Genomic DNA, 13257 nt, shown 5'->3' on the forward strand with positions numbered 1-13257 from the left:
TCAGGTGTAAGAGGGAACCATTCACCCAGGACTGACTCTATAATTAGAGTGATGGAGGTCCAGAACGATGACACCTTAGGGCAGGACCACCACAAGTGAAAAAATGTACTCGTCTGACCGCAACCTTTCCAACACCGTGGGTCGTTTATGGAGTCAAATTTATGTAAACTTTCCGGTGAATAATACCATCTGAATAATATCTTGTAGCAATTCTCTGCTAGCGGAGTATAAGGGGAGCCTTTCTTTGTAGCCATAAAAATGGCATCCCATGTAGCCTCCGGCAATGTTTTATCTAGTTCAACCTTTCCAAGCTTTTATATATGCGGGTTTATTTAGAGGGTCTTTATTAATATAATCATAAACTTGAGAGATCGCCCTCCTAAATGTATCAGTGTGATCACACCAATTCTCCATTTGTCTTGCCCCTTTCCAGTTCTCGTCCAATCCGTTCAGACCGAAAGAAATGTCTAAATTGAAAATAGGGGAAAATATCGCCCAGGGACAAGTGATTAGAATTCCTTCAGCGTCAGGAAGGATAGCAAAGCTCCCTGGGCCCATAAATGTCCTAAACAGCTTATACCTTTCTCTTCTCAGGTGGTGAAATACCTCCTCTGACCCTTGGTGGAGATTGCATTATTATTGGTGGAAACACCGGAGCTAAAAAAATGTCCTATCCCCCACCAGTAAATTCCTCCATTTCTCCCAAATTGAAATAGTAGTTTAGACCGGTGGTGGGATATATTTTAGTAGTAACCACAAATGTTGAGGTTGCCACAGAAGGGCTCTGAGGGGGCATTCTGCCCACCAGCGTCTGTTCAGTGTCTCCCCATTGCTTGTGCTCTCCTTTTCGATGCCAATCGAAGACTGCCACCACACAAATTTTGGTTGGGAACGTAGAGGTGCAGATAGAGTTCTTGTGGAGAGGAAATGCTTTAGTAATAGAAAATTGAGGAAGGAGAAATAACATCATTATTATTGGCCTCTCTGAATCTAACAAGGACTCTGAGCTTCTTAAACTGGCATAAATATGGTTTCCTGAATCTCTCCTGGAAATGGAACCGATCATGGTGGACCACGTGCATAGGATTAAAATCTACAAGGCAAACTCAGCATGACTGAGACCAGTTATTACAGGATCCTAAAGGATGCAGATAAGGTGAAACTTTTGAAGACAATACAGGAAGAAAGAAGACCTGCATTATGAAGGTGCAGAACTTTTACTATTTACTGGTTACTCACAGGCCGATTTAGTAAGGTTCACGGGAAAATGGGTGCTCAGTGTGGAGTGCCCGCTCTCCCAACACGCGCCCAGCCACCTCTCCTGGGTGCGTGATCTTGTATTTAAATGCGGAGTGGCGCTAAAAAGGAGGTGCTAGGGACAATAGTGCGAACCTAGCGCCTCCTTGGCAGCAGAAACCTAAAAGAGGTGGCTGTCAGCGGGTTCAGGAAACAGACGCTCAATTTTACGAGCGCCGGTTTTCCAAACCCGCTGACAGGCATAGGTTAGGAAAACGGATGCCGGTAAAATTGAGTGTCCGTTTTGCCTAACCTGACTGGTAGGCACATTAAAAAAAATTAAAAAATTTAACTATTTTTTAAACATTTTTGGTTTCTCAGACTTAATATCGCTAAGATATTGTTGGAGGGTGTACAGAAAAGCAGGCATTAATTTCGGGCTGCCTAGAAATTAATGCCTGCCCTTGCGAAGGCGTTAATTTCTGAGTATAAAATGTACGGCTTGGCCGCACTTTTTTTTTCAGTATCTCTGGTGCATAACTAATAGCCTCATCAACATGTTTTTGCATGTGATCGCTATTAGTTTTGGGGCTCAGAAGGGGTGGGGGTGGGTGGTTGGATGAGTCGAAAACGTGTCCACAACTGCAGGTAAAACGGTGTGCTCGGCTGAGCGCACTTTACAGAATCGGCCTGTTAATGTTTCGGAAAATCATAAAGCACTTAGTCCAGTCTACTCTGAGCTACACCATAAGGGCATAAAATTTGCTCTCTTGTTACTGGCAAAACTGAGTGCTAATTGAGGGCAAAATACATTTTTTTTTCCTGTATTCAAATGGTCTAATAACATTTTTGTAAATACAATATTTTCATGAAATTGTCTAAGCATCTTATGACAGACCACTTTAATGGAAATTACATGCAAGGCCTCGTCAGCTTGAATTTTAGACCAAAGTAAGGAGACCATTTTGAGGCCTCAATGGAGAGAATGTCCTTGTCACAGTGGAGAACCAGCATGACATTTTGGAGGGTGATCAACTCTGCAAATAGTTTGAACAATGGAAAATGAATACATATAAGAATATTCTTTTGATTGCTCTCATGAATTGCTGGTTGATTTTCCCCTTTGATTCCAGTTGTGGAACCTTTTCTTGTACTTTCTGAAGTTGTAGATATGGCATTGAAAACTTTTTTGAGTTATCTAATCAATTGGACAGATGCCTTGCATAGTCTCAATAAGCTTAACCAACCTCTAACTAGAAAAGAAATGTTGATCTTAAAGTTGGATGGATTTGGGATGAATGAAGGATGTATAATCATTTTGGCCACAAGAAAAATCAGAATCTCAGCTCCTCAACCTTGGAGGAAATGTCTTTGGATTTTAAACATAGTGGAAAGCACCAAAGATGCCGTTTCTTGGAGTATTTTATTTTGTTTATTGGTTTGTTGTGTTTGGCTGAATGAGATGGTATGAATGGCAGGATGAAAGGTTCTGTAGATCTAGTAGAGCAAACAGCTTATAAGAAAATGCCATACTGGGTCAGACCAAGGGTCCATCAAACCCAGCATCCTGTTTCCAACAGTGGCCAATCCAGGCCATAAGAACCTGGCAAGTACCCAAAAACTAAGTCTATTCCATGTTACCATTGCTAGTAATAGCAGTGGCTATTTTCTAAGTCCACTTAATAGCAGGTAATGGACTTCTCCTCCAAGAACTTATCCAGTCCTTTTTTAAACACAGCTATACTAACTGCACTAACCACATCCTCTGGCAACAAATTCCAGAGTTTAATTTTGCTTTGAGTGAAAAAGAACTGTGTCTGATTAGTTTTAAATGTGCCACGTGCTAACTTCATGGAGGTGCCCCCTAGTCTTTCTGTAAACCCCGCCCCCTGGGAACAACTCACACCCCAAGTCCCCGCTAGAGTAGTTGCTAAACTGGCCGTTTAATGTAAGGGGTGGTTGTTAGCTGTGGGCAACAAGGTTTACAAGAATAAAGAATTATTTCATAGGAAAAAAAACCACTTAGACTCAAACTAATAGTTTTGTTAGAGCTAATAACTTCTTTATAAAAAAAAAATTTTTAGTTTGTTACATAACTTTCTGAAAATATCTCAAATACAACAGATTCAACAACATAAGTCAGAAAAATATAAATACAACAAAATTTGCTTCCTCTATCCTTTCAATTATGTATCCTTCTTTATTTATTTTCATAAATTTCTCAGTCTTTATACATAACCTCTAACATGCTTTCCGGTCCATTCTCCTCTTCCTTTTCCTACAAAGAATTTTTTATATTGTCTTTGGTTTAGTGAGCTCACCAATTGAAGACCGGTGGGGTCCTTTTTTTTTTTTCAGGTTGCACTTCTTCTTTTCAGAGAGTCCAGTTTTCTCCGCTGCAGGTTCCTCAGGCACCTACTTACCTATCTAAAAAAAACTAATTAAAAGAAACTATTCTAAATTTTTTTTTTTTTACACTATCTAACTAACGCAAATAAATGAATAATTATAATCCCTCTAACTAAACCCTTAACCAGACAGTCTTAAAAAAAAATATCCAGATAGATGAAAGGGTTCTTTATGCATCAGCATAGTATACATATACTAAACCCTCTTTGGAAAGTAAAAATGGAAAGGCTTAATTATAGGCACTTAGGCAAATAAATATAGCGGAGTTTTTTTTTTTTTTAATTTGTGCCTCAGCTTTCACAATATTTCTTAAAGCTTAAGAAATACCTTTTAAATCAATATAGGATCCTCAGCCTCCTAAATGATTCCTTTACTTTCAGACAGTTACAGCAACTTAACAGAGGTCCTGCATTCCTAGCAGCCAGGTTTAAGCTCAACCTGCTTCAGAGAGGAAATCAATTCACCCCCTGTCAGTTCAAAATCAACAAACTTCTTACAAAAGTTTCTTAGGGCTAAAGAAATTCCTTTTTAAATCAATATAGGATCCTTAGATTCCTAAATGATTCCTTTTAAATTCAGACAGTAACAGCTTAACAGTGGTCTGTTTTCTTAGTAGCCAGGGTTAAGTTCAACCAGTTCAGATAGGAGGTTTGTTACAATAACTCGCCACTGTCAGCTTAAAACTAACAAAACCTCAACAAAATTCTTTTCCCTTTCTTTTCTTTTAAGAGTCCCTATCACAATCACAAGCTAGAGCCAAACTCCCGCGGGGCTCTCTAAGTTAACTAAGATTCTCATTCATACACTCACCCCCTTACACTCCCAGACTGTCATAAAAAAACATCACAGAAATGCCTTTGAGAGAGAGGATCTTCCTATACACAACCTCTCTCTCTCTCTCTCTCAAGGCTACCCACCCACTCACTGTTTAACTATCACACTTGGAATGCTGACAGCAGCCGTCCCAAGCTCAGTGACCCTGTGACAGCCACATCCATACAGAACCTCCATTCAGACACACCCAAACTTGCCCTCTTTATTCCCCCTTACCTCTTTTTAGCACTTTTTTTTTTTATTTCTTTTCCCTCCTTTGCTTTTCCCCCTACACCAATTTCCCAGCCTGAGATCCAGGGAATTACATTTTTTTTTATTTTAACCCTTATGGGTTACATTTCTATTACCTGAAAGAGTAAATAACTGATTTACATTAACCCGTTCTATACCTCTCATGATTTTAAACACCTCTATCATATCCTCCCTCAGCCGTCTCTTCTCCAAGCTGAAAAGTCCTAACCTCTTTAGTCTTTCCTCATAGGGGAGCTGTTCCATTCCCCTTATCATTTTGGTAGCCCTTCTCTGTACCTTCTCCATTGCAATTATATCTTTTTTGAGATGCGGTGACCAGAATTGTACACAGTATTCAAGGTGCGGTCTCACCATGGAGCGATACAGAGGCATTATGACATTTTCTGTTTTATTCACCATTCCCTTTCTAATAATTCCCAACATTCTGTTTGCTTTTTTGACTGCCGCAGCACACTGAACCAACGATTTCAATGTGTTATCCACTATGACGCCTAGATCTCTTTCTTGGATGGTAGCTCCTAATATGGAACCTAATATTGTGTAACTATAGAATGGGTTATTTTTCCCTATATGCATCACCTTGCACTTATCCACATTACATTTCATCTGCCATTTGGATGCCCAATTTTCCAGTCACAAGGTCTTCCTGCAATTTATCACAATCTGCTTGTGATTAAACTACTCTGAACAATTTTATATCATCTGCAAATTTGATTCTCACTCGTCATATTTCTTTCCAGATCATTTATAAATATATTGAAAAGTAAGGGTCCCAATACAGATCCCTGAGGCACTCCACTGCCCACTCCCTTCCACTGAGAAAATTGTCCATTTAATCCTACTCTCTGTTTGCTTAGCATAGAGTTGTTACTTCTATGCTGGGGGACGCATGGGTTCAGTATAGATTTAGATAATTGATGGTAACTTTTTTTTTTTTTTTTAATATTTAAATTTATTCTCTTAATGTAGATGACATGTGCACTCCTATGACATGCAGGAAATTTTTAACTATGTTTAGTAAGGCAGAAGCAAGTGGTTTATCTTCAAGAAACTCGTTTAACAGAACAGGAACACAAATTCAAGCAGAGGTGGCATTTTCTCTTATTCTAATAAACTAGGGGTTGTTATATATCATAAAGATTTACCATTTGTAATAGCAAACTAAAAGATAGTGAAGGTCACTTTGTTATAGTTATCAGCACTTTATATCACCAGAAGTATGTGTTATGCAATGTATACGCTCCAAACATTTATAATCATGTTTTTTTTTTTCTTGTCTTCTCACTGAGCTAAGTCAATTCCAAGACCATATTTTGCTAGTAGGAGATTATTTCAGTAGTACTGCAGATAATAGCAAAGATGCCAAATCACTGTGCTTTAGCAAACTTTTTATAAAGGGATTCCTTATCTTATGAAGGAACTAGAATTAATCGATGTATGGTAGATTTTATAGCCCGAAGAACTAGACTTCATCCTTTCCACCAAAATCCAATAACAGTTATTTCTGAATTGATTTTTTTTCTTCTTTTCTTTTGGTTGTCAAAAGGGAATTGGGGGCTATTTATATAGTAGATCATGCACAGATCTCAACCACTCTTAAGACAGGGGTTTTAAAATCTTCTGCCTTTAACACTAAAACCACCAGCGGTGGCTACCTACCCTAGTTGTGCCATGTGTATGAAAATGTGCAACTGGGTTTTAGGCTCTATAATTGGTGCACAGATTTATGCTCTGTTCTCCAAGAACAAGAAGATGTTAGTCCTTACAACTGGGTGACATCATCAGATGGAGCCCGGCAAGGAAAACCTTTGTCAAAATTTCTAGAAACGTTGACTGGCCTACTGAGCATGCCCAGAATGCTGCTAACCACACATTCACGCGGGGTCTCGCTTCAGTCTTTTCTGTTCCATGAAGCTGTAGCCATGTGGTTAAGGAGCTCATGCTTTTTTTTTTTTTTTCTCCCTAAAACCTTTTTTTTTTTTTTTTCCTGGCTTCCACATGTCTCGTAGGGTCCCTCTCCCTCCCTTCGGAAATCGGTAAGTTTCCTTGGATATTCACGGTCTATCGCCGACTGAGGTCCTTCTAGATACCCACCGACCATCGCCTTGCATCATGTGCTTTTTCCGATGGCATCGTCTGGCTTCCGCCAGTGCCCCCAATGCCCGCGGACTATGTCCCTCACAGATCCCCATGTGGTCTGTGTCCTTTGCCTGGGGGCTTCTCATGATGTCAGTGTTTGCAAAGTTTGCACCCAAATGACCCCGAAGGGTCGCAGGGTTTGCCTTGACAAGATGGAAAAATTGTTCTGGGCGAAATATCCGGAGCAATCTCTGGTGTTAGTGCTGCTTGGGAAGGAGGCCCAAGTTCCCCTGCTCCCGAGGTGGGAGCGGGAGACCGCCTGCTATCTGTCTCTTCCCGCTCCTGTTCGAGTTCCTCGGTGTTTGCTTCAGGGAAGGATCGCGAGGATCACCGGGAACGGTCCAGGAAGCATCGGCATCGATCCTCCAAGACGAACCGAGATAGGGCATCAACCTCAGTGCCTCCTATGAAATGATCGAATGAGGAGGACCTCATTGCCTCTGAACCCAGTGATGCCTCCAAGCGGTCTCCATAGATTCCAATGGAGGGATTGGTTCCCCTCCAACAGAGGTTCTACAAATTCTGCCTGCTCCTCCTCAAACTGTCCTGTCTTTCCAAGCATTTGAGGAGGAGCTCAAAAGGCATGTGTGGATAGCGGTTGGCCAGGCCCTGCAGGGCCTCAAGCCTTCGGTTCCCTGGGTACTGCCTCTGCCGCAAGAGCCTGCTCCACTGGTACTTGCACCATTGTTGGAAAGGCTGGACATGCTGCTCGAGATGTTCCCTATGCAGCTGGCACCAGTGCCTCAAGCTCCTCCGAGGCCTCTGAGCGCACTGCTACCATCACCACTGGCACCCATACCGGCGAGCGACTCCTCTGAAGAGGACAGGCCATCGGGCTCGTTTGTGGGCCGGAGATTCGCAGTGACCCTTCACCATCCAGCTCTTCCAGGGCCCTCTGGGTCGATTCCAGATTCCTTCGGTGCTCCTGATGCCGATGGCACCTTTGGGACCCCCTCAAATTTGAGGCTCTTCGAAGCCCCTGGTGCCTCCCTCGATGCCATCGAGGCCTGGCCCCCGCATTCGGGTGAGCTTCCCTCCTCCTGTTTCCCCAGAGGGCCGCAGTGAGGATGAGCTCCCTTATGATCCCTGGGAGGGGGACACTTCCATATCTTCATCCTCTTCCATTTAAACATCAGTAGGCTTTTGGTGCGGTATCTGGAAGTTTCAGAACTGGTGCGCAAAATGGACTGCTTATTTGTTCTTCATGGAGGTAGGGCGAACCAGCTTTGCGGGCTACCATAGCGAGGTGGTCACGGGAGCCCATGTGGAGGCAGGAAAAGCCATTATCCTTTCAGGTTAAAGCTCATCCCACTAGGGCTCGAGCAGTCTTCAGGGCGGAAGCTAGACTGTTGTCTTCCGTCGACATCTGCCGAGCGGCGACGTGGTCCTTAATACACATGTTTTCCAGGTTCTATCACCTGGATGTTCAGGCCCAAGAGGACGTAGCCTTTGCAAAGGCGGTGTTAACGGGACCTCTGGCCTGAACATCCAGGGCCTGATCGGAAGTAGCTTTTGTACATTCCATTGGTCCTGACTCCATCTGGCTGCATGTTAGGAAATGATGATTTAGTTTTCCTTAGTGTAGACAGATGGACACAGCATCCCACTCACGGCTGCCCAGGATTGTGCTATGGAATCGCTTGTGAAATGAATATCGATTCCAATAGATTACGGGTAAGCCATCGCCCAATACCTATATCAGGGCATCTATAATCTTGCTGGGAATTAGCATTTATGTTTGAGTACAGTTTATGGTTATCTGTTTTTTATTTTTAGTAGAATTGGTTTTAATCAAGTTTTTTCAATAGTATGACCACAATGGCTTTTGAAGAGAATACTGAAGGGCTGAGGTCACTGTAGGGGTGTATCTAGGGTGATATCAGCTTTGAAACCTGACTCTGTCTCCATCTGCTAGCAGGAGAGCATATAATCCATTGGTCTGGAGTCCATCTGTCTACACTAAGGAAAACAAAATTATCAGTAAGTAATTTCTATAATATTGTACATATCCACAATGTAATTCAGGTTGGGCCTATATGTATTGTATGATGTACAGTACACATTCCTAACTTGATCAAATCAGGCCTGAACAGATGCTTCTGCAAATTATTGCATAAGAAGCAAGCTGTCTTAGTGGGAGGCAAGTACTTGTTTGATAAGACACTGAGCAAATTCTAAAGGATGATTGAAGTCTGAAGACTAATGTAATCATCTCAAAACAATACAGAGATACTAAATGACCTAATTACAGCTTTCATCTAACAAAGACTAAACCCATCAAGTACAATCAGTAAACAATAAGGCAGATGTAGACAACCTTTTCAAACTTTATAGATCTTTCTCATCTCTGGACTCATCCGCCTTTCCATTTCTCTCTTTTGCTCTCTCACTGCACCATTGACTGTAATATTACTTTGTAATATGCGTGCATAACTTATATAAAATATTATTATACAAATACCTGCCTTTGTTTATACTCTTTACTATACACAGTGCCCTGGGAAAGTGAACTCTTGTGTATGAAATGGGGAAAACCATTGGCTATGCCTGATTGTTTATCTTTTATTTGTTCTGTTTCACTGAAGTAGGGTCATGTCAATCCCTTATCTGTAACAATAATCTGGTTTATTCTATGGGGAGCTGTGGCTGAGAGAAGTTCCAAGGTTCACTCTTTAGTTAAATGTATAACATTTTTTCTCTTCCTTCAGGCAAAAACAACTCATTTTCTCTGGAGTCTTCACAGATACACCATGGTGAGTCATGTTTTTTGAATTTATTTTGTGTGTGTTTTTTTTTTTTTTGTTATTTTCTGGCCTTTTGTGTTAAAATCCTTTTGAATCATTAAATGATGCTTCTCAGCATTACATGTGCAGTCAGTTATCTCGCCCCACTGGGGTTTGGAACTCTATAGGATAGCAGGTGGATTATGTGATAAAGCAATATTTGAAAGATGGGAGTAAAGGCAGGATAATGGAAGTTGCAAACTGTTGCTCTTGAAAACTGTTGATTTTGAAATTGCTATGGAAACAACCTTTGAGAAAATTCATTGAGGTATTGATTTCTTACATATGATGTGGACATTTGCTTAGAATGGTGCTTTATGGTGTTTTATTATGTTGTATTGTCATATGCTATGTCCCATCACGGAAATAAAAATTATTTCTGAAAAAAAGAATAGTGGAATTCCTCAGAACCAAATAAAATTTCTGTAAATTAAGAGAAATATCTTTCAGAAAGCATTGGTCCTACTGTGCACCTGATTGTTCACCTGAGTGGAGGTTGTAATGTGCAGCTGAGATGGTGAGGGCATAGTTAAGAGGCAATATATCTCCGTCATCACAGATGTGGTGGAGGAGACATAGAGAGGGGCATATGGTGACAAAAAGACTGTAAGATTGGAGATAGGGAGAAGTCAGATGGGGATGGAGGCAGGAGCAGAGAAACAGATCAAAAACAATTTGTGCAGGGGCTTTTGGATAAGAACTTTGTGCAGCTAAGTTGGCTTCTAGGTTTCTTATTAGCACTATCATTTGTTTTTGAATACATTTGCATTACAAAATAAAATCTAAAAAAATATCCTAAAGAATCTTATGAGAATGATCACTTGACTCCTGATGCACTAAGGTCCAAAAAAAACCTAATAAAACAAGCACCAATTGCTATTGAGGGATTGACACTGTGGGATTTGTATTATGACTGATCAGTGCCCCCTGCATGCAACTATCAGGCCCTAGACAAATCTTTTGGTCTGATCTAGTTTGGTAATTCATGTCAGAACAGTAGCTCCTGACCCGGAGCCGATCCGGCCTTCCGATAAGAAAAAGAGAGACCCACCAGTAAAGAAACACCACCGTGAGAAACACCAAAGAAAAAAAAAAAAAAAGAACCAGCACCAAGAAACCCACAGAGAGGGAGAGAAGGAGAAGGGGGTAAAGTAAGACCGCCCCCGAGCCCCAATCAAGGGCTGGGAGCCGCGTCCACGTGGACGCCTGGGAGGACGGACTCTCTCTGACTTTTAAATTTGGGCGCACTACTGCGGCGCCGCGCGCACGAAGGAGCCCCTTCGTGTGTCCCCCTTCTGGGTCCCCGCAACTCTTTCTCTCCCGGCTGCAACTCAACGTCTACTCTCGCTGCAACACCGTGAAAGACAAGCCAGCTTAAATTTCCCACAGCCACCACCTGCGTCAAATCACGGCTCCCCAAGGAACTCCAATCCTCTAATTCTCTTAAGACAAAGACTCTTTTAATCTCTATTCGCTTCATACCCCCAAGAATACTCCTATACTTGTTTCCCTTCCCTCCCTTCTCCCCACACATCCTCATACACACTGACTCCCCCTTTACCTGTCTACAATTCCTTGTCTTCTTCCCCTGTAGGCCTTCCTACTCTTCCACTGTGCAGCCACCATGCACACGCTCTTCACACCCACTATCAAACTCTACCCTGTGGCACATTACTCCCCCCCCCCCCCCCCCCCCCCCCCAAAATTCTCACAGGAGCGTCACAGAAACCTTCTTCCCATCATGACCACTCCTATTACACAAATAATTGGCCTCACCACCTTCACAATCCTCCTACTAAATGCACAATCCGTCTCCAAAAAAACTGCTCCAATAAGCGACATACTCACTGACGACAAGCCTGACATTCTAGCCATTACTGAAACATGGCTAAAGGATACTGACACCGCCATCATCAACCAATTACCGATTGACACCTACGATATCTTCTCAATTCCCAGGTCCAAAAAAAAAGGAGACTGGCTCCTCCTAGCAGCAAAAAAGGCCTTTAAAATCTCTCTCAAACCCACTCCCCCACCTCACAAGCTTGAGATCAGCATTTTCACTTCATCTTAACTTACAAATCTGCCTAGTCTATGCCCCCCCCCCCCCCCCCAGGGCTTCTTGAAAAGAACCCTTCCCTCATAATCGAATACATCTCCAAACACACAAACTGTCACTCACCTGCTATTAATCTAGGAGACTTTAATATCCATGTTGATACCAATCCTATTTCTCCTTCCTGTGATGCCATCCTAACTGCACTAGATGCTCTAGGCTTCAAGCAACTTATCTCTAACCCCACTCACTGAGCAGGTCACACCCTAGACCTCATTTTCACCAATTCCCAAATTCAAACCAACATACCCTTATGCTCCCCTTTCCCCTGGTCTGATCACTACCGCATCGACACTACCTGCACTATAAATAAAACCTCCACACCCGCACAAGGCAATGTAAAAACTATTCACTTCAGACTAAGTGCAATCAAGAAGACTTAGTTTCTGCCCTCACCACGGAACTCACCAAGCTTGACTTAACTGATGCTGAAACTGCTCTTGACTCCTGCAGCCACTGTACCGACGCCATAGCTAACAAGCTTTGCCCCATGCAAACCTGTTTAATCGACCCTTCTAAAAACAACCATGGTACACCGCTGAGCTAAAAACTATGAAGCACAACCTCAGGAAATTAGAAAGAAAGTGGCGCAAAAATCCCTCCCCTGCACATCTAAATTCCTTCAAATCCTGCCTCCACACTTACAGAACAGCTATCGATAAAACTAAAAGAGACTTCTATGCTGCCAGAATCCATAACCTCCAATTCAATCCTCGAGCCTAATTTGAACTAGTAAACAGCTTAACAAAATCCAGCCCAAATACCACACAAGATGCAGACAGTCAAGGCAAGTGTGAAGACCTGGCTACATTCTTCCACAAAAAATTAACATTATGTCACGTTTCTCCCCCCCCCCCCCCCACAGACTTCCACTGACCACCTTGGCTCTAACACCAATGCAAACCTACCTACACTTGAAACTACTTCCTCAATAGAAATTGAATCCATCCTAAAAAAAGAGGCCATGCTCACACCCATTTGACACCATTCCTGCTAAAACCCTCCTCTCCATCCCTGATGTCCTTGCCAAGTCCTTCTCATATATCATCAACAGATCCATCACCTATGGCATCGTCCCTAAAAATCTCAAACATGCCATTATCAAACCCATTCTGAAAAAACCTACACTTGATCCATCCAACTTTCACCCTATCTCGAACCTGCCCCCTATAGCCAAAATCCTAGAAAAATCAATCGTCAGTTAACCAAATACCTTGAAGAAAACAATATCCTATCGCAGTCACAATACGGCTTCCGACGACATCACAGCACAGAGACCTTACTAGTCTCACTGTCTGATTACATCCTTAAAAGCCTTGACAAAGGCCTATCACACATCCTCATCCTCCTTGATATCTCTTCTACCTTTGACACCGTAAACCACAAAATTCTACTAGAACGCCTCACTGACATTGGCATTACAGACTCGGCCCTCCAATGGTTTCAATCCTACCTACAAGACAGGCATTATAGTGTCCAATTAGATAA

General features: G+C 42.2%; 1 protein-coding gene across 4 annotated transcripts in view; it reads left to right on the forward strand.

Annotated features, from left to right (window-relative positions):
* Positions 1 to 13257, forward strand: part of PC (pyruvate carboxylase) — a 582027-nt gene that overhangs the window by 18284 nt on the left and 550486 nt on the right. For all 4 annotated transcript variants that reach the window (XM_029611112.1, XM_029611108.1, XM_029611109.1 and 1 more), the window contains exon 2: positions 9579 to 9623. Coding sequence is in view for 3 of the 4 variants with exons in the window: in XM_029611108.1 (XP_029466968.1) it covers positions 9621 to 9623 (3 nt within the window). In the remaining variant the exon portion in view is untranslated. The remainder of the gene's footprint in view (positions 1 to 9578; positions 9624 to 13257) is intronic.

This window comes from Rhinatrema bivittatum, chromosome 8 (assembly GCF_901001135.1).
Source record: "Rhinatrema bivittatum chromosome 8, aRhiBiv1.1, whole genome shotgun sequence".
Classification (NCBI taxonomy): domain Eukaryota; kingdom Metazoa; phylum Chordata; class Amphibia; order Gymnophiona; family Rhinatrematidae; genus Rhinatrema; species Rhinatrema bivittatum.